Consider the following 25,356-nt stretch of genomic DNA (forward strand, 5'->3'; position numbering starts at 1 on the left):
TAAGCTCGTAGAAGTCGAGTTTCCGTAGATTCTTTTACATGGGCATTGGATCATACAAGTCACGACTAGGGATATATTGGTGGATGTTCACATACTAATGGTATGAATCTACGATAGTTGACAGCAATGCATTCAGAAATACCACCAATCGTCGTTGATAACCACCGTCAAACCTTCACTTCTACACTTCTCGATGATATCCCACTCTTCAGGCAGATTATCCTTCATCCAGTTCGCATCGTCCGAGCCTAACGTGAGCATACCCAGCTTCGATGCACTGTGGGCTCTCGAATCCACGACCGCATCCTTCGGAACTCGCCAACGCGACTTGACCATACTCGCTAGCGCAGTGTACAGTTGTCTCGGATATGGATTCTCAAGGCATTCGTGGTGGCGGTAAATGCTGATGTTCTCCAGGAAAGGGTTGGAGTAGTCGGAATCGTTACGGCGGTCTTCGAAGGGGTGTAATGTAAGAGACTCCAACATCTTTCCACCTAGGACGTCGTAGTTATCGACCATGGTGAAGGATCTGAGTCGCCAGCAGGATCGAATGTATTCCAAAAGGAGCTCCTCCGAAGCAAAAGAGATGTGTCTGAGAGACAGTGCCTCAAGCGTCTCACGTCGAGCGTAGAGGAAGGCGGAGAATCGTTCGTGGAGAACTATCGCGGCGGATCTACGAGGTGTACCGTGAGCGTCGAGGATGAACGAGGCTAGCATGGGTGCATCGACAACGGTGAGGAAGTATGCTGTGAGGAGCCAGCTCGATGAGATGATTTCGAGGATCAAAAGCTGGCTGAGTTTCAAAGGACATGCATTCATAGAGGGCAGGTTGCGAGGGTGTAGGTGAGAAAACTCTCCATCGAATTCAAGGGACAGGTGGGACAGCTTGACGCAATGGCCTAGGACGCTTGCAAACCGGTCAAGGTCGAAAGATCTGGGTTGGATGTCCTGATGGCTGGAACCGCGGGTATCTGGTATGGTCAAGGAGAGGGAAATGATATTGGCCCATGGCAGCATTAACTCGTAGAGTGTTGAATGAGTCAGGGCAATTTGGTTTAGGTTAGGCGCGTTCTCCAGAGCTTGACCAGTGCATGTCAGATCCCAATCAACTTCACCCTCCGATCTCTCCTCCACCGGTGTCTCTGTCTGCAACTGAAGGAACTTCAGGTAAGGGTGCGGTTTTGGCGCGAGGACTGGATAGTCTGCCTGCGAGAGAAGAGGAGAGCAACACAAATTGACGGCTTTCCAGCGGGGAGAATGATCACAGACGAGGCGCAGATAGCGCTCGACCACATGTGTCCGACTTTCATCCGAGATGTCCAATGTTATGGACAACGGTACGTCGCGCGACAATAACAGCCATGCTGTAATAACTTTGAAGAAGGATTCGAGACAATCCTCGCCCGAAGGAGCTTTCGGGAGTGTCAGCTGGGACCAGAGTCGGGATATCGAGATCGCGATTTCCCGCCATCGGCGACAGACAAGGGTCAGAAATATTGGAGGAGGGGCGCATATGTCGTCGGGGAGGGTATTTAGAAATATCGTTGATAATAACTCGACCGGAAGGCGTTCTATCTGGTAGCCATTTCGACCGAATAGGTTGACCAAACTATATGCATAATAGTTAGAAACCGAAGATTGCAGAGCATAGAAGATTGTGGCGTCACCGTGAATATTTGTCCTCAGGCTTGATTCGATTGCGTGTCATAACCGATGGACGGCAGACTGATCAAGGGATAGCAACGGAAGGGAAGAATCCTAGAGACTAAGGAATGATGCAGCTGGAGTGGATGTCGAGAGGACCAATCTTCGGCACTGTGAGAACGAAAGGCTGAGAGACTTCGGCAGGACTGGGAAGAGCAGGGTCAGAATCGCGCCTTTTATAAGATGGCTGAAGCGGCCTAGAACACGGACAGTAGCGCTGGTGATTACAATAACAAGGATATTTGGAATGTATTGTTCCGGCTCTGGCACAAGAAAACAAGGGGATCGTAGCGGAATAATCCGGAAAGCGGTGAGGCCTGTGTGCCCGTTTCGGCATTAGACAAAGGACAAAGCGACGAAAATGTTGGATTTTGCGTAGCTTCACTGCTTTGGTTAACGCACATATCGTTCGGCGAGAATGTGGCAAGGTTGAGCGGCAATATAGAGGCACAAATTCTGCTGGCCATCATCCCACCATTCCCATTTTGTACAATCATAATGTGGCAGATTCATCGGTGGTAGGTGGCGCTAGTACAGGTAACGCCACACCCGAATCATGTCTGATCAATGCCGCTACCATGCGGCAGGCGCGATGGATCCCTCGTTGCAAGTCATACAATCCCAGTCAAAAGGAGGTGACTTACGCGTTAGCAGGTTGCGAGAGACAGCAGGCATTTTGGTATTGCAGGACTGCGTAAAAGTTGACCCTTCCTGTAGGTCTGAGCCGTACATAAGACGAAAGCCGGAGCTGCATGATAGAGTCCAAGGCTGAACACAAAATCAAACGTGCATATTGAAACACTGTCTGTTTGTTGGACTGGCGCTGTACGGCGTTGGGTTCTTTCGATACGTGTAGTATCGCGCCATAAGCGAAGCCCTGGAGATGGAACGCACTGTGCGAGAGGCATCAGGAGATATCTCACTTGTTCTCGTCAGCAGGAGATGAGACGCGTCCTACGAGAGAGTATCGAGGCAAAGAAAGTGGGCACGTCCCTTCAATAAGAAGACCATCGATAGGTCAAGCCAGGCCGTCGACGCCAAACTAATGCCACTATGTGGCTTATTGGTAGCCACAATATTGGTTACCATCTCGGCCTCGTACAAACTGCCTCAGAATACTTCTCAACAATCGTACAAGCATCAAGCATAGAACATGCGTCAAGAGCGTGTGACATCCTAGCCTCAAAATTCGAAGCTTTGGTTCAAGTCCTCGTATAGGTGTTCCTTCATCCCCGGGGGCATTTTTGGTGTCTTACCGTCCGCTTCGAGGATATAACCTGTACGATGCGAATAACACCGCGAGTGATTATTTTGAGCTCCCGGGTAGAATCATAGTGAAGAAGACGTACGGAACGGCATTTCTACACTCTCCTTGGCGTTGAATGTGACGGTAGGAAAGTCCTATACAGGCACAAAGTGTGAAGACGCAGGCGCAACGACGAGAGTTTATGGTTCACGTACAACGTAGGGGATCTTGTCGAGTGGAACTGCCGAATCATGAATTGTTCAATATTTTGATCGTGGTGGGTAAATGATCTTATGGATGCGACGTACTCTTGTCTTGGACGACCAATTTCGTGACACCAAGAGCAGTATCGGTCGTCATTTGTACAGGTCCTAGACGCCTACCTGGGAAGCCGAGGGCACGCAACTCCGATGTTCGGTCGCGGGGTGGGTCATCGCCTTCGGTGACAGGTGCATGAAAGATGATATTACTTCAATATCAAGCAAAAAGGAGGAAGTCGGTCGGACACGCACCCAAGATGCCCTGTACGACATGGAAGAGTTGAACTCGTCAAACAAAACTATGCAACGGACGTTCGGCGAACCACTCACCCCAAACAAGAATCCAGCAAATCGCCCATCTCCATCCTCCGGACTCAACTCTGTCTCAGCCTTCGGATCCAATAAACACACATTCTCTAGCCGTAACTCGCAATTCGAATCGTTAAGCAGATGCATAATCCCCTCCTCTAGGCAGCTGGCCTTCGCCAATCCAATCGTCGCAGATTTTGGCCCCGTGATATTTTGTGGAGATGCATCGCCCGAGGAGAGAAGTTGAGAAGGGGAAGAGGGGTCGAGGAACGCGTCAGAAAGAGATTTTGATGCGGTGCGAGATAGATGAGTGAATTTGACGGTGGATTTTGAACCGGCAAGTGTTCTCATATGCTACGGAAACGAAAGAAAAGACGGCTTGGGTCAGGCTTTGTCGGCAGGTAAAAGTAGTGAAAACACACGTTGTATTCAAGTTCAACCCATCGGGGCAAGGCACGAGCCGTCTCATCATCTTCTTCCATGTGCTCTAGGACAAGTAAACCCCATTCGCGTACAAACGGTCCTATCGTCAATACTCAGACAAAGTTGTAGTAAAGGCAGCTCACCGATAATATAGGTAAAGCCCACGGTAAGATCTGACGGGGCCATTATTTTGGTCTGAAAGTGAGTTGGTTAAGAATCGGTAGCGAAGATACTAAGAGTATTATTATTATGGGCGTGATTTGGATAGATCTGTGCAAGACGATAAGTTTTCGAGTTCGGAGTGTTCAGTTCAAAGAGAGTTGGGCGCCACGGCTGGTGGCACCTGTGTGCAACACCGCGAATCGGCATTTGCCGTTGATTTTTTCTCGCCCTTTTCCTTGCCTTTTCCTCTCGACCGTGACAGGGCCTCGTAGGGCTTCGTTGAAGGTGCTCGACGATCTTATGATGGTCTGAGATACAGTAGTTCTGTTTCGGTAGCTTCAGGCTATGGTTGTCACCTTTTGCTCTTCAGCGCATTCACACCCCTCTAGGCTATTGGCGTCGATTGGCTCGGCATCAGGAGCGGCTGCGTGGCATCAAAGCATGTTGATGCGATGCTACAAACTACACCTTATACACAAAATTGTTGCGAGCCGGACTTTCTTGCTCGTCGGCTGTGTTAGAGCCCGCCTTCTGTTGAAAGCGCTCATCAAAGAGATAGCGAGACGGTTGCTTCATAAACACCCACCATGGTCTTCGCTCTTGTGGGCTACTAGCTCCCTCAATCAGCTCCCTCAATCACATCCTCCGTAGGACGCGGCTTGTCGGATACCATGGTCTCATCTACTGGGAGCAGCAGTAACGAGCATCGTCACCGTGCTAGCGCGGATAACTTGCTCAACCACGACTTGCCCTCCAGTACGCCTTCTGCTAGTGAGTCTCTACCCAGCAAGCCACCGCCGCTATCATCAATTCGACGTACCTATGGACTTGCCATGTTATTGCACATAATCTTGGTTCTTCTTCACCTGGTCCTAGTCGCAGTTGTAGCCGCAGGCCATCTGGAGCATCGAGTGACTGTACCATTGGGACCTCGTGCGAACGCCGTGACGGTTGCGATTACTGTTGTCTCTCAAGTCTTCAATCAGGTGAGTCAAAGTTCGATTGAGCACTAGCCATCATTTTCATTCAACTGGACTGATACACTTTCTCAGGTCTACCTCGTAGCCCTGGTTCTTCTAGCCCAACAACTTTCCCTCCGTAAGACCCTGCATCGACGTCAAACGTTGACCGAGGTTCACGACAAGCATACAGCCTGGAGCGGATTCGGCGCCGCGCTAGTGACCGTCCTGAACCAGCGCAAGCTTCCTACAGCGGTCTGGGGTGTTTTTGCTATCGCCGGATACCTTCTGTCTATCCTGGTTCTACATATCACCGTACCAGCCACGTTTTCGCTGGCTACGTTCAATGAGTCTTTCCCTGGCACGGTGACTCTGACTTCGAACATCCCGGACATAGGGCCTACTGGATCTAAGTGCGTTGTTCGTTTACTTATCCACTCCTATACCGTATGCAGACTGAAGATGATGGAGGGTTCCGTACGACTTTTGTAGCTACTTGGATCTGGAAGATGCATCTGCGGTACTGCCCATGCTCAAGACGCTTTCTCACACAAATACGACAATAGGCCTTCAAGGAAACGTGATTTTTGCCTCCGTCACAGATGCGAGGGCTGCACATATCGACGGCCCACTCCCAATCTTCCAAGAGTTTGAGGTCAACGCAACCGTCTTCCACGTCAATTGTTCCCTTCTTCCAGGTGCGACGCAGAACGGGACCGGATCGTTCAATGAATGGAATATCACCACACCGGTGCCGGATGGGAGTACCTCGCCCACTGTACCCATGCGTTTGCTCTGTGCGTTCAGATCTTGTGCATTTCGCCTCCAAGTACCCATTTATGTTTCTCGACAGACCCGTACGGAATTCGCTTTCTACCAGTTGCTGCGGGAGTACAGTCAGTCCTTGTAAGCCTTGCAATCTACTCCGCCGATTTTCTGAATGTTGACCTGCCGATAGATAGGTCAATCGATGATGTTATACGCTTCCCTCAATATCACCGACGACCAAGGACACAATGGAACTCACCTCGAATTAGATCCTCCGATGGCATGTGAGTCATCCCAACTGCTCGATCTCACTTCCAGTACCCTGAGATCTTGTTTTCGCCAACTCAAGTCAGCGATGGCCACGACTATCTATGGCTTCCTCAAACATGGCAACCTACGATCACGACATGCAATATGTATACTGAAATAAGGAATGTGATCCTCGATCCCTCAAGCCGAAATATCACCAGCGACAGCATCCCGGATCGAACGCCACAAACGACATGGAGAGAATGGCAAGCTCCTTCAGAGACGAACGATACGTTGATTAGCTCGGTGAGTGCTACTCATACGCCACGGAGCTCGCTTTGTGGCGACATCCGGCCCAATGTTTTTGACCACGCTGTATATCCAGTGGTCCTCCATAGCCAATGTTCATTCTATGAGCACCGTGCAGGCGACGACCTGTAATGTCCCATGGTTCTCTTATCCGGATCCCGCAAGCGAGACCTGTCAGTATAGCGACTTTTTGACAGTCACAGAAAGGTTAGTACTTTGATCCTCCTCTCCGTATTTACTTGGTTCAGACTCCAGAGAGTGGTCCCTTTGTAAGGAAGGAAGAATGACATGTTCTTTCGCGCCCTACGTAGGTATCTTAATAGCGCTCTGGGCGTTGGGCCGCCACGCAGTTTCTTCGTCAACAGCGAGGACAGACTTTCCTCCATCTCACTTGCGGAACTCGAGATGGCACTGGAGAACTTGACGGCAGCGATATACTGGAGTGGTATGTGTGGTCTCACTGGTCTTCACTCGGGCTCTTATATTGAGGGATTCCTTGTGCATTTCCTTACATCATTTTTGATGGAAGCCGCCAACACCATCCCATCGAATGGGGCGAGTGTTTCCTTCTTGACGAGCACCACGTCCGAGATGAGAGGAGTTCTGCTGTATAATCCGAACGACCAGTTGAATGTGAGTCTAACTTGCACTTGATGTAATAGCCCCGCGATTGATTGAAAAACCTTCGATCTAGCTGAATGTACTCCCGGTGATTCCTTCTCTCCCTCGCGACACTCGCTGTCTGTACTGTACATTTGTCATTGCCACTGATCTTCCACTCTTATTCTTCCTTCACTAGCTTCTGTTGGGTCTCGTCTCCTCTCTCGCTCTCCTCGTTCTTTTAGTCCTCATCGTCCGACGTCCAGACCACAGCAAGATCGACCCCAACCTCAGCATGGTCGGATTTCTGCAACTCATCTGGCTACTTGGAAGAGGAAGCGAGGCGCAGGATCAGGTCATTGCGGTCAAGAGTCCGACGACGGACAATCTGAGGAAGGCGGCGTTGGTAGAAATTCACTTTGAGAGTTTACCGAGGGGCGGAGATGACGATGAGGTGGGTGAGTGGGACAAGGAGAAGAATACAAGGAAGGACAACAACAGTGGTGGCAGGAACCGGGAGGATGACGAGTCTTATAGTCTATATGACGGTCATGGGGAGCATTGATAGACCGGTGGAGTCGATATTGGGATTAAGGTGATCCCGCTGAGCCTGAAATCCTTGGGTAGAAGCTTCAACTTTTCAGTGTTTCGAGTCTGTCGGATGCATTATTTTTGCATTATTTCAGCTGCTCCCGAGCCTTTGGGGATCCTTCAGACTCGGAGCGTTTCCATATATGTCCTGCGATTTTTCTTCGTTTATTTATAAGTATTCAATTTCTTCACAAGCTGTGGCTCTCTTTTATCCCCAGGAAGAGTCTGGACACTGGGATTTCGGTATAAATTTAACGGAAAGTTAGAACAGGAACGAGTGGCGCCAAACGGCCGATCGCCACTTTGCCTTGACGTAGGGTTAGGGGTCATTCAGCTTGACCAACACCCCTCTTTAGACGCTGTCAGTGTCAACTGTGTTGAAGTCGACGAACCAGCATGTCGCCCTCTTTTGGCTGCACAGTAACTCTTGTTTCTGTACCACCACCATCTCCCCTTCGTCAACGCATTCTGAGATGAGCACATTGGGACTTCTCGACTCTGCACCGTCCGTCATCAGACGTATGAAGTCGGTATGGAGCGACTTTATCGGTGAGCTGCCTCGGGTTATATTGCAGTGACCAATAATATTGGCTAATACAAAACTCGCAGACTTTGTCGCCAGTGAGAGCGTCCTCCAAGTCGCTGTTGGTCTCATGTACGCGGTCTTCTCTTTTCTTGTCATAAAGCTTCGGGCTCTGATGCTGTTTGGTAATGTAGTATCGCCCAGGGTTTCACGAAAGTTGTCAATTCGCTCGTGTCCGACATCCTCCTCCCGCCCATCGCTCTGTTCCCTTTCATCAATAGAAACTTCGAAGAGAAGTTTGTGGTTTTGAGGAAGGGACCACATGCCGACAAGGGACATGGCTATAACACGATTGACCAAGCGATGGAGGACGGGGCCGTCATAATGGCTTATGGGTGCGCTTTGATTGCCCACCCACTCCCAGAGTCGCGTTACCGCTGTACTGATACACCTTTCGCTGCGGAATGACGTGTTTTCCTCGTGCATCAGAGCTTTTGTCAACAATGTGGCCAGCTTTTTCGCGCTTGGTGCCTTCCTCTACATCGTTGCGCAGATTTATACCGCCACTACCCATCGGGCGATCATCAAACACACCGTGCAGTGTACCTACTGTCGCAAATTTATCTCAGAGAAGGTACGCATCTTCTCTGCCTCGCTCATACGTCTGCGTTCGTTTTTTTTGTTGCAGTTGGTTGTGGCGAACGGACGGGTGTTGACTATTCGTGATTGCTGATTCTCATCACTTTGGCACACAGGCCAAGAGATGCTGTAACTGCACCAGCTGGCTCGACGGAAGGGAGGATAGGGAAACGAGTGCTTTGATCGACCACTAGGTGTCCTGCGTCGCGGACTTGCGAACGAGTCTCGGTGGTCTTTCTCCTCGATTGTTTCGTCGTGGGCTCCTACTCGTACACAGATAATGGAGGTTCTTCCCGCATGATGACTGTATTGTTATTGATACGTTGCCTTGTTATGCGGATACGTCATGTTCAACGAGTTTGATGATTATATTCTTTATGACCTTACGATCCTGGACGACTCTTGGTGGGCCTCGACTCTGCAAAAGTACATCAAGAACAACAAATATCGATAAAATTGGACAATCTTTTCCAGCGCGATGCAAAAGATAGAGCATCCTAAAGACCATTGGGGTGAGCGCTTTTCTAATCCATCCCCATATGTAGTCCAGGGGACCTGACTGCAATCCCGCCCTTCTTTTGCAAGGTATTCTTTCATGTGCCCTTCTCCCGCTGATTTTGAGCATTTTCTCGATTCAATCTTCAAGTTGAAGGTTGAACTCACACAGTCCGGCTCCTAGGATGTGCTGAAATGGGAAACTTTCAGCGAAGTAGCGGGTGGACGCCACACATGGGTTGGCATTTTTTTCGCCCGCGATGCTTGGCCTTATAAAAGTCAACGAGGACAGGTGTTCACACGCGATATTCCTCCACTCCTTCCAAATCGCTTTTGCTAGGTTTTTCATCCTTTCTATCTGCCCGCGTGCCATTAATCGCCACCATGCTCATTTCGTCTCCGTGTTTTCCACCCTCGCAGAGCTACATGCCCGACAATCCCGACCTTTTCCAGCACCTGACCCCTCAGATGTTCGACGACGAGCGTGCTCGATTCTTCAAAAACCCTGGCAATGTTCCGAACGATCCCAAAGCCATAACATCCGTCGCTGGTCAAGGTGGATGGTGTCAACCAAGTTCATTTTACTGCACACCTGTCCCTCCCGTCGGTTCCATAAACGACGAACGAGTCGACCTCACGCAGTATACCCGTACGACGCTGTACCCGGACCAACGGTGTGAGTCGTGGAGAAGCATGACAAAGAACTCGAAGGGCATGCGCGAAACGTTATGCACGAGGGTTGATCGCGGGGTGAGTCGACTATTTCCCCTAAGATTACTTCATGTTCAACAGGCGTCTGTGCATCTGGACTGATAGTTCCCTGGCAATCGTAAAGGGCAAAGAGATGACCACGTACAAGGCGTGCAAGGCGTACCAACCTTCTCCGCCTCCGTCGCCTTTGCCTCCGCCGTCTCCTGTACCAGAGCCTGTGCCTGTTCGACAGATTGCTCCAGGTCCTCATTCTAACCGTAAGCTCTGTCTCTTTACGTGTGCCATGTACTAGCTTCGTTAAGTGTACTCGCAATCCAGGACCTCCGCATACACCAGCTGCCTCACCAAGACAACTTGGGCACCCTACCCCGCATGCCGTATGGTACAACACCCCCACTCAGCCTTGCCCTTACCATCAAGGTTATCCCGCGCAGAATTGTTATACGTGCGTAGTGCCGCCGCAGCATCGTGAGTCGCCAAAATGTGTTCCTCGTTAGGATTCATACGTTGAAAGAGTGACGATTCTTATACCGTGATACATCGCGATCGTCTATTTAGCTGGACCACCCATACAGCCATCTTTACATAACTTGCCCCAGAGACCGGGGAAGAAGAGGTATACGCAGGCTGCGCCAATCCAGTCTCGCCCACCGTGACCTCCGGTTCAAGTTGGCGGTCAGCCAGGCGGAAAATATCCTGGAGGCACTAGGTGTGGCCCTGGAGGAGGACTAGCCGATGGACTAGCGGGAGGCTGCAGATGAAGGCACGGGGGGTGAAAGCGTTGGGGATGTGCAAATCTCTACATATTTTGGAGGATGGCTGAAGGTCGAATTATCAGTATCAAGTCGCGCGTGCCTCAAGTACGAATGGACACAGCCCCGTTCATTGCAGATTAAAATGTAACGTCGTGTATCTTGTGTCTTGGTACATTAGCCCTATAACTGTATATAAGACTCAATGAGTTGTTGTTACTTCCTTATCGTCCAAGAAGTGTGCCACAACTCCACAACGCCACATCGCGTCCTAATCCGGTAAATTCAAACAGGGCGCCTCCTTCGCCCTCGACGCGTCTGCAGCGCTTTCAGCACGTACTTCACCTAACCCAGCGCCGAAACAACGAATCTTTCTCTTTACACTGTTAACGCCTTCATCGGTCTCAACACGGACGACCATCGAGTCCTCACGAAGTGATACAACCCAAAAAGACAATCATATCTCGGTAGACACTGACATGATTTCAAGAAGGGTCTCCATTCATTGAAGGAGCAGTGAAGGGGTGTTCCGGAAGACGAAGGAGGCTGACGATGCGTGTATGTCTCCCATGCCACATTGCTCGAAGGTCTAACCTCTGGATCCATATATTCTTCTCTTGCTCCAAATAATACTGTCCCACTGGCCATCTAATGCGCAGGCGAGATCAACCTTCGCTCCTCAGTCTTTGGTTTCCGCCCTTTTCTTCATCCGTTATTTGTTGGCGAAGCGATTGCTGTACTTGCTGCTCTATGCGGGTCGCTCTTTCCTATCTGACCATTCAAATGTGGCGTGCAGAATTGTCGTGGAGATCGACGAGTCAACAGCCATCGCGTCGAGACTGAGCGCTGAGCAGGCCGAGAACGGACACGACGGAGATTGTCATCTACGAACAATTTCTCATGAACGTCTTTCCATCACTGAAAGAGAAGATGTAACTAAGGACCTACCAGCTCAATACCAGCTATAGGTTCTTATTTCGCTCTGTTCTTTCCGTGTTTTTGTCGTTATACTCCCCCCGAGCTCCCTATTCTAGGCCGTTTTCGTCCTCCGTTCTGCGTTTGTTGTGCGAAGGGTGTTTTGTCTGATCTCGCGGACTTGCCGGATAATTGTACGTTGATCCTCCTCCTTCATAGGTTATGTCTTGCCGAAATGATCTACGGATCTGCGTTCGTTCCAAGTACTAAACCTCGTGTGGCACCGTGGGGCCACACCGTTCAGTCGGCCAATGTCTGCCTCCATGCGTAAATAAAACGCCATGTCGCCCATGTTTGTCTCTTCTTCCTCATCACGGTCCAATGCTGCCGATCTTCCCCCCTCTCCGTACAACCGCGTTCGTCCCTCCTTCTCACGATGACGGCCCGGTTCTGGATTGAAAGCGGTCACTTGCACTCCTCTCGCTGTGTCGTCGTGTGCGCGATGGTCTACTTTCGACCATCGATGCAGTCATTCGGCCGTGAATACGGGAAAAGGTTGGGTACCTCCCCTGATCCTCATACTCCTTCACTGGGTACCTACACTTTGAATTTATCTCAGGACCCGAAACATGCGCGTCATGGCACGCGGGGCGGACTCGTGAGCTCACTCGAGGAGCAACATCCGCAAGGATCTCCTATTTCCAGAAGCTATATCCATGGAATGAGACTCTTTTCTCGCGCCAGGACGGTTGTACCTGCGTACAATTTCCCCTGATCTCCAGGAGCCACTGTATTTGAGCGAACAGTAGACAAACTTGGCGGTCAGCGGGTGTCCAGCCATGCGACGTTGTTATATACGAATGCCGGAGACGGGAGGGATTCGAAGGAAGGTGCGTCAGCTAAGGGACTCCAGGGGTTATCCACGGCTCACAAAGTTCTATAAAGGTCACGTTTCAACGCTTCAATGCGTTGAAGATCGATACCTCACCTTGACACGCTCTTGGACGTCTCGAGGAGCTACTGGGCGGAAATGTTTTGGAAATCTACTTTGCTACTCTCGATCTGTGCGACGGCCTGTAATGCGGTGAGCGTCACCATCAATGGTACGGCTTCACATGCTATACCCACTACTCTCTGTGAGTATCGATTTCTATACTTGGTTCACCATGCCTGGGACTCACTCGCGCCGTACCAGTTGGACAAATGTTTGAGGTCCGTTCATTTCGCTCGCATTGATCCGCTGGATGATTCCGAGGCTTAATGCATACGGCTATGGATGGCACTCTTGACACTGTAGGATATCAGTGTGAGTTTCGCTATATTTCCTTCTCCATGAATCTGGCTCTCATCAGTTGCTATTTTACAGCATGTAAGCTTGTCGTCAATCCGTTTGCTTCGTAGCATAGGACTCAGCTCTCGGAACGATCACAGAGTGGTGACGGAGGACTATATGCAGGTTGGTCTTGTTCAACTCAACGTGCCTGGGGTCGTACTCATGATTCTACCTCACCTACAGAATTGCTCCAAAATCGGGCCTTCCAACAGGTCACTCCCAGTCAGTATCGTTTCAGAAGAATTTTCGACCCCTTTCCTATGCACTTGCTCAATCTGCCGTTGCCCATCAGACACTGCCGCAGCTCTTAATGCATGGGCTCCGGTCGGAAGTGCCACTATTGAAGTTATCGCGGACACCACCCCTGTCTCCAGCGCGCTTCCAAACTCTTTGCAATTGACCGTTCCGGCTGGAGCTTCGGGAAATGTTGGGTTTGGAAACTCTGGGTTCTTCGGTATGCGTCTTTACTTCTTTGCCTACGCCACACCTTACGCCACATCTAATTACCTACACCATTGTCGTCCCTCAGGTATCAACATAAACTCTTCATGGACATACAACGCCTCATTCTTCTACCGCTTCCCCTCAACTACGCCTTCAACGAACCTCACCGCCTCCATCAACCTCCAAACCTCATCGGGGACCGTCCTCGGCACTGCTACCGCCGCTCTCGTTCCTTCCACGACATGGACTCAGGTCTTTGTCAGGATCAAGCCCACTGCAAGCGCGAGTGATGCGAACAATAACTTTACCGTTACGTTCTCGGGCGCTCAGGCAGCTGGGAGGACCGTCAATTTTGCGATGTTCTCGCTGTTCCCGCCGACGTTCAAGGGTAGGGTGAACGGCATGAGGATGGATATTGCGGAGGTAAGCCTGGAATGGTTTGGCTATTTGTGTTTGTCTGGTTGTGAACTTTGCTAAAGTAAACCGTGCCGTAGACGTTAGCATCGATGGCACCTTCGTTCTTCAGGCTGCCTGGAGGGAACAATCTCGTCAGTTCATAAACTCGGCTGCTGCATAAATTATACACGATACTAACATCTTGAATCGCAATAGGAAGGAACTACGGCTGCTACCCGATGGCAGTGGAACGCTACGGTTGGTCCCCTGGTCGATAGGCCCGGCCGGCTTGGGGATTGGGGATATATTAACACTGAGTTCGTAGTTCTGACCTCTGTTCGATAAAAGTGTTGTCGTGGGACTGATTCATCTGAATCTATCATAGTGGTCTAGGATTGCTCGAGTATCTGGAGTGGTGCGAAGATCTGAATATGGAGCCTATCTTGGCGGTTTGGGATGGTAGATCATCTTCAGCACTGACTGTGGCAGTATTTCGAGGTATTGACGTGAAGCAATCGGGTCTAGGCTACTCCCTAAATGGCGCAGCACTTGCGGAAGGACAACTGGATCCCTATATCCAACAAGCAATCGATCAGGTAGGTGCATCGTACTTCCAGTTCTCTCACAAAGTCCTTACTGCGATGCAGATCAACTTCGCCATCGGAGACCCCACTACGAGCGCACCTGCAGCATTACGATCATCCCTCGGCCACCCCGAACCTTTCGTCATCAATCATATCGAGATTGGCAACGAAGTGCGCACTCTTGCCCCTTCCCATTATTGTATAATTGACGGTCTTACGCGCACACAGGACTTCATTAGTTCTACGGCTTCGTCAACGTATGCCTCGTACCGCTGGCCAGACTTCCACGGAAACCTGAGCGCTGCCTTCCCTCAACTGCGTAAGATTCTACTCCCTAACGGATTCAATAGATTCTCATCTCGGTATTTTGGCCACATAGGCTTCCTCGCCACATCCACAGTGAATTCTCCGGCATTGACGCCGAAGCCCCAGGAGTGGGATGTTCATGTGTACCAGACCCCGAGTAAGTTGGCCTACTGCTCGAACATACATACGTTCCATTCGTTAATGAAAGTATGTGGTTGCAAGGTTGGTTCGCCACCAATTCGTTCATATACGACTCTTTCGCCAGGGATGGGACTTTGTACTTTGAGGTAAGCAGCACTGTTGATACTCCTTGTGGTGTAGTTGGAAACTGATGTATTGCGGTCTGTAGGGAGAGTACGCTGCGATCAGCACGAACGCGAACGATGTACGGATCGCATCGTTCCATATTGGTTATATACCTCGATGCTGATTTTTTGTGCCCAACAGCTTTTCGGTTCACCTTCGGACGGACGATTGGTTTTCCCAACTATGCAAAGTCTGGGATATCCCCTCGTTTTCATTGATGCGGACACTGACGATGCTTTATCAGGCTCTACTGGCGAAGCCGCGTTCATGACTGGTCTGGAGAGGAACAGCGATATCGTGTTCGCTGCGTCTTATGCACCTCTTCTGGGAGTGAGGATCGTTTTCTTGTTTATGTCCTGAACTTCTCTGACCGACTCCCTTCCAGCATGTTGACAATGTCCAATGGGTGATCTTCTCATTGCTCATTCCCAGAGTCGGTCCTAATTGTGCTCGTTTTTACTAGACACCGAACCTCGTCTCCTTCGACTCGCTGACCGTCTGGCCCTCTACGAGTTTCTACGCGCAACAAGTACGTGCCGCATAACATTGGTCCATGAAACTTTCCGCTTACATGCGTACAGATGTTCAGCTTGAACAAAGGTGATTCGTACCTACCGAGCACGCTTCCTTCCGCGAGCGGTACCATCTTCTGGAGTGTCACGAAGCGTAACTCTCCCTCTCAAGTTCTCATCAAGGTTTGTTTGATTTGTCACACACTACCTATATTCGCTACAGCTCACGTACAATTACTGAAATGCCATCAACATAGATCTCGAACACCGTTGCCACATCCAATACCCTTACCTTCATCCTGCCCACAACATTCAAGACTATTGCCTCCAGCGGCACTGCTCAGATCCTTACCGGAGCCCAGACGGCGAGTAACTCTCCGACGACGAGTCCGGCGAATGTGGTCCCTGTGACGAGTGCAATTACGACCGGAGCGACCTTCAACTTCACGGCCCCTGGGTTCAGCGTGAGCGTGCTCACAATTGATGCGAGTTAATGCGTTGGTGTCAGCTTCAGGGCATTGAAGGAAAGGGGGTGGTTGTACAGGAGCAGTGGCCATTGTCAGTGTATCTTCTGTAACACAACACGCTTTGCTGTACATTTATGGTATTGGTGAGATGTGGCCAAAGAATCTTGGTGATTTGCTCAATTGGCTTGTCCCTGACTAGACTGCGGCGCTGGTGTAACACTACTCACCTATATTTAGTCCGAGGAGTACGGAACCTCCGCATGCCGGTACATTCCAAGTATAAAACCACTGATTCGTCGGCAGAGAGGGAGCGGGTGCCCCTACGGTGGAACACGGCCTCGTCATTCCATTCTTTCGAATGTGTGGCAACAACACCCGCACTCGGCGTGAACGGTGAGCTCAGGTCGAGAATAGAAGGCTACTCCAAGAGATGCACGAGGGCACCAAATTGGTGTCATGTCAGCTTCGAACACTTCGAACACGCCTCATCGTCGTGTTCACGGAGCGCTGGATATGATGCACGCCTAAACATACGACTCATATTGAAGCCAGGAATGGTTGAAGAGATACCATAATGGCATTCCAATAACATACATCGCTGTGTGCGACTAGTATGCGACAGATATATCGTATACCACTATGCGCATATTCTATCTAACGAAAGAGCCTTGTAAGTGTCATCTGGGCAGGACTTCAAAGGAAGTCTCACCGCGGTGCCGATATACGCCCGTCACGTTCGTGGGACAAGTCGGCTGTTGTTCGACTGACGAAGTCAACCCGGGCCTACGATCCATATAGACGTTCCATAACTGCATGACCGGGCTTGTTCGAAAATGAGCTGGAAGGACCTATGTCTGATGACAGCTTTGAACTTCCATTGCTGGCAGGAGGAGATTAAGAGAGGTGCAACCGGATCTGTAGAAGGAATGGCAGGCAAACCTTGGAGTAATTTTGACAGGACACGTTGACATGATAAGAAAAGAAAGACGGTTGAAACAAGGGCTGTCCTGTCAACCAATCTTAAAGGCAAGTTGACCGGCTACATGTAAGGTGCTTCGCATTCTATATGATTGATTTTAGGACCGGAACAGGCCTCCGATCGCTAAGTGTGTATGGTGCACGCTGATTTATCGACGGTTGTACCGGAGAGGTTCCTGCGGAACGCTCGATGATTGGTGGATTAACTGAGTGATACGTTCCAAGCAACCGTATCCAGAAAATAAAGAAAGTATCGTCCTGGACCATACCAGCGGTCTCATCACGGAGCTGGAGAGACTTGCATCAGAACTTTCCGCCTCGAAACCGAAGCTTTTGAGACGAATGACTAACCTCGAAGTCGTCTGAGATGGACATCAGGACATAATACTAGGCCTCGCTGCAAGGAAATCGCTTTCGGTCACCGCTCAGCCGCCCACATAGTCGCACCCGCAGATAGTTTTGATACGCTGATGGTGGTACTCTATATTTGGAGGCTACGAGAACTTAGCGCCAGGTTGAACAGAACGATGTACTAGGATGTACTACAGGATTCCTCACTCACCGTAGTGGCCCGTTATTAGGAGTGACTGTAAAGTACACGCTGGGGTTTGAGGTCATGACACAAAAAAGTGCCAAAAAAAAAAAAAATCTGCCACGATTGATCAAACCGTAGCGACGTAGCCCGATGTTCGAAGTACCGGTATCAGACTCCTACCGGTGCTAAGCTATGCCCGTCTTCCGCTGGGATACCAAAACGCAGTAAATGGGGAGATGGGGGCTTGCATGAGAAGACCGACTACATGCCATTCGCGTCGTCCAAGGGGATAATGCGAAAGAGAGGAACAAATTTACTCTGACAAGAATGACCGTGGCCATGCGGCTCGTCGTGTGGTTGAACTACATAGCAGACGCTTGCTTCTTAGAAGCACACAGAGTCCCATCTGGCATACACGGTATCCGTACTTGGACAGCACTATTTTTTCTGTCCGCTTTGGGACTAGAATACAGCGTCTGTCTCTGAGCGTGGTCCTGTGGCCTGCACTAGACATGGCGCGAGTTTTCCGCAGATGGTACACAGGAACGAGGTCGAGACGCTGTGAGCAGTCCTCGATATTGTAGGTGTTTCAGTAGATGAGCGTGAGCGTCTAGGGTTCAGCTAAGCGCTTGCGAAACGAAGACAGACAGTCCGCCCATGGCGGGAGTAAGACTTTCAGTCTAATAGTAGTATCTATCGATGAGTCCACTGAATAGGTCAAAACCGCCGACGCCCGTGAAGCGTAGGGATCGCCTCAAACTTTCCTGCTGTCCTCGATACCCGCAGGAAATTTGATCAGTGGACCACAATCGAAGCGATGATGATGGTTTCTTCCGTAGAGAGAATGAACCTTTTAACGTTTCTCTAGTTGGTCCTAACGGGGATGTCATTAATTCGGCTTCGCTTAGTACAGTAACAGTATAAACTTCGTCCAAGGTAGGGCTGCATCACGGTGACGCCGGTCACAGCACAGGACCTGCTGGAAAACCAGCCTACTTACCGGGTGGTAAGCTGCGCCATTCGACCATACAAAAGTGGGGTGAATATTCCTACCATGACGGTCGTCACAGTGAGATCATTGTGTTATTACCATCGAGACATCAGGAAGTCCACTCATGAACATCCTAATGGTCCAGGCGCACCACTGTGTCCGCGCACAACATATGTACAACACATGCATTGCCCTGAACCTAGGGTGGCCCAAGTTACGCTGAAAATCCATCGGCACCCCTAGAGGAAACGAGAAGACCTTGGCTGTTGAATATGGGAGGGTATCGATATCCACACCACGCCGAGTGTCAGCCGCCCAATCACTACTGGCAGAGTGAGAGTCAAAGGACAGTCGGTGTAGGATCGCTCGGGGTTTACTGCGATGCAAACTATCTGCTCCATGGTTCTGTTCAACTCGTCTCATCTACGACGGTGGCCGGTACTTCTGGGTCATAATACACAACGTGGCGCAAGATCAACGCGAGGACTCGAAAATCAGTCCTTTGACTTACTGACATGGACCATCATATGGATAAACTGTCATTCTTACCGAAGCGCTGCTACTCATGCAAAAGAAGATGGTCCAGCTGCCAGCATAGATAGTCGACTAGCGAAGGGTTTGGATTTGGTGTGGATGGAAAAAAAGAGGAGAAAGGTAGCGTGACTTGAGGCGTGACGCAATCCTTGGTAGGCGCGACACGTAACGTCGTTATCTTTGTGACACGGCGCGTCAGGTCGCGTTTGGAGTCGCGTCCCGACGCGTTCACCCAGTTCGTCAGTCCTCTCCTGCATTGCAAAGTAGGTCCGTCTGCTCAATATTCTCTTGTCTGACTAACACGGATACCATAGCTTATGGACCAAGACGACGTTATCTCCATCTCGTCGGAGGACGAGCGCGAACACGACGATTATGTTGAACGACAAAGCATTCTTGAACCCCTCATCAGCAACGTCGTGGAGTCGCTCGGTGGGTTCGAGGGGCATACCTATCGTATGGGCGACGAGGCGTACGGGTGTCTTAAAGACTTGAAGAAGTACTGGCGGAAAGACGATACCGACGACGAGCGCACTGTCGCCCGAATCTTCTGGAAGACGCGCGTCCTTCCTAACGATCTAATCCCCATCTTGCTCGAGACTGCTGGGAAGGGCCACGTAGAGGACAAGCGTGCTATTGCATGCGCTGATCTAGTGACTGCTATGACTTGGCCGATTGACCTTGCGGAGGAGTTGAAGGAGCTCGACGAGGAGTACGATCGCGGCGCAGACTACACTCAGCTCCTCCAAAGCCATCTTCACTACAAAGCCGCCCTTCTGAGACCTGGCGTCTTGCAGGCACTCTTTAACATCCTGCTCCCATGTCTAGCTAAGGACAAAAAGGAGCGAAAGGAGCGCGACGAGCAGATTATCAACGTCGTGCTTCACCTTGTACGAAATCTGGCCTTCATCAAGGACTTGCCTACGAACGTCCATCTTAGTGCCGACCAAGCAGACTTTTCCTCTCTACAGAGCAAATTGATCCGTACGCTCGCCGATGCCCACTACCTGGAGCTTCTTACTACTATAGCGTCGAACGCGGCGACGGACAAAATGTTCAATAATTGGAATACGCTCGTACTCGAAATTTTTTACCTCCTCTTCCGTGGCGTCAGGCCTGCTGCTCTGATTATCGAGCCCTCAAAGGCGAGTTTGATGTTTTTTCTACTTATTGCGAAACTGAACGCTCTTGGGTTTTAGCAAGCTACAAAGAACCTTCATACTCTATTGTCCATCGAGAATAAACGCCGTCGTGACTGGCAACGTAATGCGCCATCTCGCCACTCACGCTTTGGAACGACTATCTCCGTCACGCTCAATCCCAAGAAGTCCGGCAAGAAGGAAGAGAACGGCGTCACTCCCGCTCCAGCAGAGCCTTCGTCTTCGTCGCAGGCTTTCGTTCTTCATCGCCAGCAAGCTCTCAACAAAGAGGCTGGGAGTATCATCGATCTCGTTAAACGTCAGAAGGCTCGGAAAGGCCAGAAGCTGGACGAGCTTGGTCGTGAGGATAATCTCTCCGTGGAAGCGAAGTCTGTATTGCAAGACCTTGCGAGCACGTTCATAGAATCATGCTTCAACCGTGTGTACTTTCCCTATTCCCAATCGTTCTGTTGTCGCTGACCCAGGCTTTTACTCATGTCCTATGTTTATCACTTTCTCGCCCGCCGTGCTGTAGCCTTCCTCGCTTCTCTACTCAAGGACATCAAGTCAGAACGGGCGAAGATCACCGAAAAAGACAACCTTCGGCTTCTGTTCGTGACCAAGTGGTTTCTCGAGTTCTTCCTTGCCACTCGATCTTATCAAAAAACTGCTGCCACTACCGCCGATGTCTTGGCTCCCTCTCAAAAACAATGGAATTTCGGTTTCGTTGGCGAGGTCGTAGAACGTGCTTGGATCTCTTGGGTGCTGAAGCGAATGAGGGGCGCAGTCGAAGAGAAGGTAAGTCTCTGATAGGGGCTATGTTTCCACTTCATCCCACTGCCTCACACGTTCGCCTTCGCCGGTGCTTTTCATCGATCTCTCATGACCATTTCCGCCCTCTGGTCTTATTGATATTGTCCGTTCGTGTCCATATCGCATTGCCTTGTTCTCCGCCCCCACGAGATCATCCGCATTGCTATATTAACGTCTATATTACATGCCCTCCGTCTTTATGCTATGAGTTCTGATCATTCATTTTCGGGATGACAGCCGAAATTATGGACGGAACTCCAAGGTGGGATCGAATGCCTGACCCAACTCCTGGCCCTTATCGAAGCCATGTCCGCGTCGAAATCGTCCTCTTCCACTATCGCCACCGCCACGCGCGACCCTTTCGATCCGCAGTCAGTGCTAGATGCGCAGGAAGAGGAGGATGCGGCGGCGTTGCAGGAGGCCGCTGAGGTTTTACAACAACAGCTGATCTATAATGGAGAGATTATGGACGCAGCAATGGAGGGGCTCAGAGCGTACAAGGAGGGCACACAGGCGATCGCATTCTTGCAGTCGAGTGTGGGCTTGGCGTATGCGTTAATGCGGATGTTGGAGAGGTGGGGAAAGAACAAGGGTGATGGGGCGTACGTTAGGAGGAGAAGTAAACCAAAGAAGCGAAAAGGTACGCCTCCTTCTATTCGTTCGTCGTGATGCGTACAGGGACTGACGACGACGGGAATCAACAGCGAAGAACGGCGGGGAAGACGCCGGCGTACCTGACGGCGAGGAGGAGGATGCCGAAGCTGAGAAGGAAGAGATCACTGAAACGATGTTCACGTTCGAGGCTTTCGAGGCGGTGAGTCCGACAGCATTTTGACGTTCCTCTCTGCCCGTTGTTGACACCCTTGGACTACAGAAATTCGCTGACCCGAACATCACCGCGTCTCTCGTCACCTATCTCGCTCGTTATGAGGAATTCAAATCCCCGGACAGTATGAAGCAAGTCGTCAGTCTGATGCATCGTCAAGCCGTACGAGCCAAGGCCGAAGGCCTTTACTTTCAGGTGTGTTCTCCTTCTCATATAAGATGCGCGGCGTTTGGCGTTGCTCAAGGATAGACTTCGCGATGCTCTGTGCAGGTCTCGACGCTCGAGCTCTTTAAGGCCATTCTAGGAAACCAAAGGAGCCTACCAAAGGATCAGCCCTACAAAGATCTTATGGCCCTTATCAACTACATTCTTCGACAATTCTTCAAAGCGGTCGAGGCGGATTCCTTTGTCCTCATCGAGGTAAGTAATACCCCGTCATGTCCAGGCTCGTCCTCGCTTCTTTGCATGAAGGTTTCTGACCCACCCCACCAACGTTCGTTCATAACATCTCCAAATCGAGCAGGCATTCTTTCCTAAGACCCGTGGTCAGTGGAAGAAGCTGTCGAGCTGGGAGCCCGAGGCGAAGACTAAGAAACCGAAAGCTACTGTCGACGAGTCGAAATTCCCTCCGGAGGTGCAAGTCAAGAAGGGCTACACATGGAGCGAGCAACTCGCCATCGCCATGGCTGCATTGACAGAGGATGGGAAAGAAGAATTAATTGACTGGGTAAAAGTGGTGCGTGTGCTACGTCTGAATCCTTCCAATCACCCTTCCCTCGCGGCCCGTGAACCTGGCTGAACATTAAACTTTGGCACTCGTACTCGAACAGATCCTGTCACTTGTCATCGCACAGCGAAGACGGATTATCGAAGAGGTCGACGGCGACAGCGAGAAAAACCCCGAGGCCGCGGAGGACGAGCAGTCTCAGTTAGAAGACGACGAAGAGCTCAAAGCCCGCACGCAGGCCAAAGGGGCGTCTGCTGAAGCACTGGCCAAGATAACGGACTACTGTGCGTGTTCCATGTTCTTCACTTGCCTTTCTTTTCATAGCCTAGTCCCATTTGGCGTTATTGCGGGTCGCTGAACTGTTCTTCTCCCTCTCCAGTGATACCCTACATCAGCGATGAACAAGCCGAAGCGGCTACGAAGAACGCACAGCTCAAATTGATGTTCCGTTTGGTCAAGTTCTTCATACTGGATGAAGGTGAGTTCGTTTCCGGTCCTGTTTCGCCGTCGGGCGCAACTGCTCGAGTATCCTCACCCACACGAGACGCCGCAAGACTCGAGCATCAGTTTTCTGATGAAGATGAAACGGCGATTAGATCTGACTGGCTTACTGACATTGCGTGCGTTTATTTGCTTATTTTTATAGATGCTGAAGAGCTCGAGTGGTACATCCCTGCGGCCGTCCTGGTGTCCGATCTCCAGCAGAGCCTGAACGTGATCGAGCAGTTCCAGAACAGTCCCTTGGACCTTGGTGGTAAACGGGCATCGGAACTGCTTAGGAAGAAGACACGACGACGCAAGCGCAGGCGCGCGCCTTCGGGGTCAGACGCAGAGGGCTCCGACGGCGATGAGGACGAACCTCGGGTCAAAAAGCGAAAGGAGCGGAAGAAGAAGGAGACACAGGTTTACAAGTCAGCACAGTTCGTGCAGGACAGCGACGAGGAGTACGACAAGGGCATAGATGCGTTCTTCGAAAAGGAGAGGCAGCTACGTGAGCGGGCGGCTTTGACTGCCGCTAATCACGCACTAGGCATTGGCACGATGAAGAAGACGGGTTCGAAGAAGCGCCGTCGTAGGAATCTGGGGAAGGAGGGCGATCTGAAGCGGAGAAGAGCGGGGACTGGTGACGATGACGATGACGGTGGAGGAGACGACAACATGCTGGCGGCTGAACTATCCCCGGCGGCATCCATTTCTGCTGCGTCGGACGCTGAGCTCGAGGATCGCGTCTCACCAGCGTCACCTTTCAGCCAGGCCGTTTCTCCTTTACCAGCGGGTCCGGCGTCCTCCGCGCCGCCCAGCGACGACGACGAACCTATCGCTCGAGCCAAACCTAAACCACGTCCACGCCCACGGCCAAAGACCCGAACAACAAGAGCAGATTCCTCGCCGACGGCGATAGAGGGCGAGCGCTCACCCAATTCTTCTGTCGGCGAGGCGGCAGCCCACGCCTCGACTGAAAAGTTAGTTAGCGACGTTCAGGCAACAGCCGAGCATGATTCGGACGATGAAGACGCGGAGGAGAGCGACGCAAATCTGGATCGCTCACGGGCGGGAATTGTCAAGCGCAAGGGGCGCCTTGTTCTGTCTGACGAACCTGACGAGTAAGACGTACAATACGTCGAACCGTGGGCATTCTTCTGAACCGTTTTTGAAATCTACGGATTTATCAATGCAGATAGACTTTCATTTGAGTACTGTTTGCGCCGATAGTGGTCATATAATAGCACAGCTAACACTAGAGGAGTTCGAGGCGGAGAGATTGAGTAGAAGAAGAGTGAGCGAGAGTTGCCACGGTGGCAAAGCATCCATGTGCTGTGCTTGCGTGTGATATAAGATAAGTAATTGCTGCTTGTACCCAGGGGCGTTAGACGAGAAGACCACGGATACAGTACACCGATCCCTTAGATGATCTGGATCTTGTCCACAAGTTAAACCGAATTGAGGACATAGGCGTTCTCTGTGATGCCATCGCCGCTTTCGTCCAGAACTGACACGATCAGCCGAGAGCAGGTGATTTTACAGAAAAAGACCAAGATCGAACGACAGTGAGTTTTTGTTGAACGAACCTTCGGCCAAGCAAATACAGATCAACCTGAGCACGATGCGAGTAGAACGCGTTCTTTTGCATGCAGGTGAAAAACACGATGGGGCAGGCCAAAGAAAAAGAGAGAGGGATAACAAATGGAGAAATACAAAGGCCCACTGTTGCTGATGGAAGGTTCAGAATATTGCAAAGGGGTGGCAAAGCGAAGGGATGCCCACGCACGACTCGAAAAGGGGTCGTGCGGTTTCGCAGAGGGGTCCACAAAGGTCCACGGAAACTAGCCGCCCGGAGGCAGATCAGCGGGTAGAGCCGTGCCAGAACCCCGCGACGCTCCCCATGGACTCGTCTGGCGGAGGTAAAATTGTACCGGGAACTCATTCCTGCTTTGACCAGGGCGGCTGTCGGAAGATCATCTCCTCTGCTTTTGAAGGGCCCAGAAAATATCCAGAAATCCGAAAACGATGATAGATATGCTCTGTGACAAGACGCCAAGGAACGTGAAAGGGAAGTTGTCTCCATTCCTCTATATCTCGCTCAAACCGAGCTAGGCCGGCCACGTTCATTAGGATGTATACCTTCTCCATTTACGCCGAAGCGAGCAGAGGCAGTCAGCCAGCACGCTCAACGGAGCACTCGTGGGAGGACATGAGGGAGAGTATTACTTATCCCCAAGCAGCCATCCATCGAGCGCGGAAACGCAAAGCGACATAGAGAAAACTCAGGTGACATGTAGGAGTGCTCGGAAGATTGCGTCGGGCAAATTTGGACTCTGAGAATGCCGTCGGTTGAAATGGTCGGCTCTA

At 50.9% G+C, this 25,356-nt stretch overlaps 7 protein-coding genes across 7 annotated transcripts; 5 read left to right on the top strand and 2 right to left on the bottom strand.

Moving 5' to 3' along the window:
* Positions 1 to 132: 132 nt before the first annotated feature.
* On the bottom strand, positions 133 to 2,201 carry STEHIDRAFT_156057 (uncharacterized protein; the record flags this gene model as incomplete). Its single annotated transcript, XM_007303314.1, has 2 exons — positions 133 to 1,609; positions 2,107 to 2,201. The coding sequence occupies 2 exons, from the start codon at positions 2,199 to 2,201 to the stop codon at positions 133 to 135; spliced, it is 1,572 nt and encodes a 523-aa protein (XP_007303376.1).
* A 591-nt stretch (positions 2,202 to 2,792) lies between these two features.
* Positions 2,793 to 4,001, bottom strand: STEHIDRAFT_96056 (DUF431-domain-containing protein; the record flags this gene model as incomplete). The annotated part of the gene is made up of 7 exons (XM_007303315.1): positions 2,793 to 2,981; positions 3,054 to 3,105; positions 3,166 to 3,191; positions 3,259 to 3,387; positions 3,463 to 3,472; positions 3,541 to 3,873; positions 3,942 to 4,001. 7 exons carry the CDS (start codon positions 3,999 to 4,001, stop codon positions 2,887 to 2,889), a joined length of 705 nt encoding a protein of 234 aa, XP_007303377.1. The 3' UTR covers positions 2,793 to 2,886.
* Positions 4,002 to 4,775: 774 nt separating this feature from the next.
* STEHIDRAFT_167931 (uncharacterized protein) lies at positions 4,776 to 7,733 on the top strand (the record flags this gene model as incomplete). Its single annotated transcript, XM_007303316.1, has 12 exons — positions 4,776 to 4,875; positions 4,981 to 5,090; positions 5,157 to 5,476; positions 5,556 to 5,860; positions 5,917 to 5,969; positions 6,022 to 6,115; positions 6,181 to 6,386; positions 6,466 to 6,596; positions 6,701 to 6,834; positions 6,919 to 7,026; positions 7,088 to 7,098; positions 7,189 to 7,733. 12 exons carry the CDS (start codon positions 4,776 to 4,778, stop codon positions 7,552 to 7,554), a joined length of 1,938 nt encoding a protein of 645 aa, XP_007303378.1. The 3' UTR covers positions 7,555 to 7,733.
* A 248-nt stretch (positions 7,734 to 7,981) lies between these two features.
* On the top strand, positions 7,982 to 9,126 carry STEHIDRAFT_96060 (gated mechanosensitive channel). The gene is made up of 5 exons (XM_007303317.1): positions 7,982 to 8,129; positions 8,190 to 8,235; positions 8,298 to 8,498; positions 8,593 to 8,737; positions 8,859 to 9,126. The coding sequence occupies exons 1-5, from the start codon at positions 8,054 to 8,056 to the stop codon at positions 8,934 to 8,936; spliced, it is 546 nt and encodes a 181-aa protein (XP_007303379.1). The 5' UTR covers positions 7,982 to 8,053; the 3' UTR covers positions 8,937 to 9,126.
* Positions 9,127 to 9,621: 495 nt separating this feature from the next.
* On the top strand, positions 9,622 to 10,604 carry STEHIDRAFT_110377 (uncharacterized protein; the record flags this gene model as incomplete). The annotated part of the gene is made up of 4 exons (XM_007303318.1): positions 9,622 to 9,911; positions 10,030 to 10,205; positions 10,241 to 10,393; positions 10,507 to 10,604. The coding sequence occupies 4 exons, from the start codon at positions 9,622 to 9,624 to the stop codon at positions 10,602 to 10,604; spliced, it is 717 nt and encodes a 238-aa protein (XP_007303380.1).
* Positions 10,605 to 12,645: 2,041 nt separating this feature from the next.
* STEHIDRAFT_96062 (glycoside hydrolase family 51 protein) lies at positions 12,646 to 16,012 on the top strand (the record flags this gene model as incomplete). Its single annotated transcript, XM_007303319.1, has 18 exons — positions 12,646 to 12,751; positions 13,241 to 13,402; positions 13,478 to 13,815; positions 13,887 to 13,940; positions 14,005 to 14,105; positions 14,174 to 14,247; positions 14,314 to 14,384; positions 14,436 to 14,543; positions 14,601 to 14,691; positions 14,752 to 14,835; positions 14,901 to 14,965; positions 15,028 to 15,063; positions 15,126 to 15,174; positions 15,229 to 15,314; positions 15,370 to 15,390; positions 15,448 to 15,513; positions 15,566 to 15,679; positions 15,754 to 16,012. The coding sequence occupies 18 exons, from the start codon at positions 12,646 to 12,648 to the stop codon at positions 15,988 to 15,990; spliced, it is 1,863 nt and encodes a 620-aa protein (XP_007303381.1). The 3' UTR covers positions 15,991 to 16,012.
* Positions 16,013 to 19,318: 3,306 nt separating this feature from the next.
* Positions 19,319 to 24,195, top strand: STEHIDRAFT_146620 (timeless-domain-containing protein; the record flags this gene model as incomplete). Its single annotated transcript, XM_007303320.1, has 11 exons — positions 19,319 to 20,146; positions 20,201 to 20,579; positions 20,676 to 20,938; positions 21,191 to 21,593; positions 21,658 to 21,767; positions 21,828 to 21,974; positions 22,050 to 22,199; positions 22,303 to 22,515; positions 22,610 to 22,790; positions 22,886 to 22,984; positions 23,153 to 24,195. 11 exons carry the CDS (start codon positions 19,319 to 19,321, stop codon positions 24,112 to 24,114), a joined length of 3,735 nt encoding a protein of 1,244 aa, XP_007303382.1. The 3' UTR covers positions 24,115 to 24,195.
* Between the last annotated feature and the right edge of the window lie 1,161 nt (positions 24,196 to 25,356).

This window comes from Stereum hirsutum (assembly GCF_000264905.1).
Source record: "Stereum hirsutum FP-91666 SS1 unplaced genomic scaffold STEHIscaffold_6, whole genome shotgun sequence".
Taxonomy (NCBI): Eukaryota; Fungi; Basidiomycota; class Agaricomycetes; order Russulales; family Stereaceae; genus Stereum; species Stereum hirsutum.

Coding starts and splice junctions, on each gene's coding strand:
- STEHIDRAFT_96060 (XM_007303317.1), top strand. CDS start 8,054: ATGAGCACATTGGGACTTCTCGACTCTGCACCGTCCGTCATCAGACGT. Junction 8,236..8,297: donor CAAGTCGCTGTTGGTCTCAT/GTACGCGGTCTT, acceptor TTGGTAATGTAG/TATCGCCCAGGGTTTCACGA. Junction 8,738..8,858: donor GCAAATTTATCTCAGAGAAG/GTACGCATCTTC, acceptor TTTGGCACACAG/GCCAAGAGATGCTGTAACTG.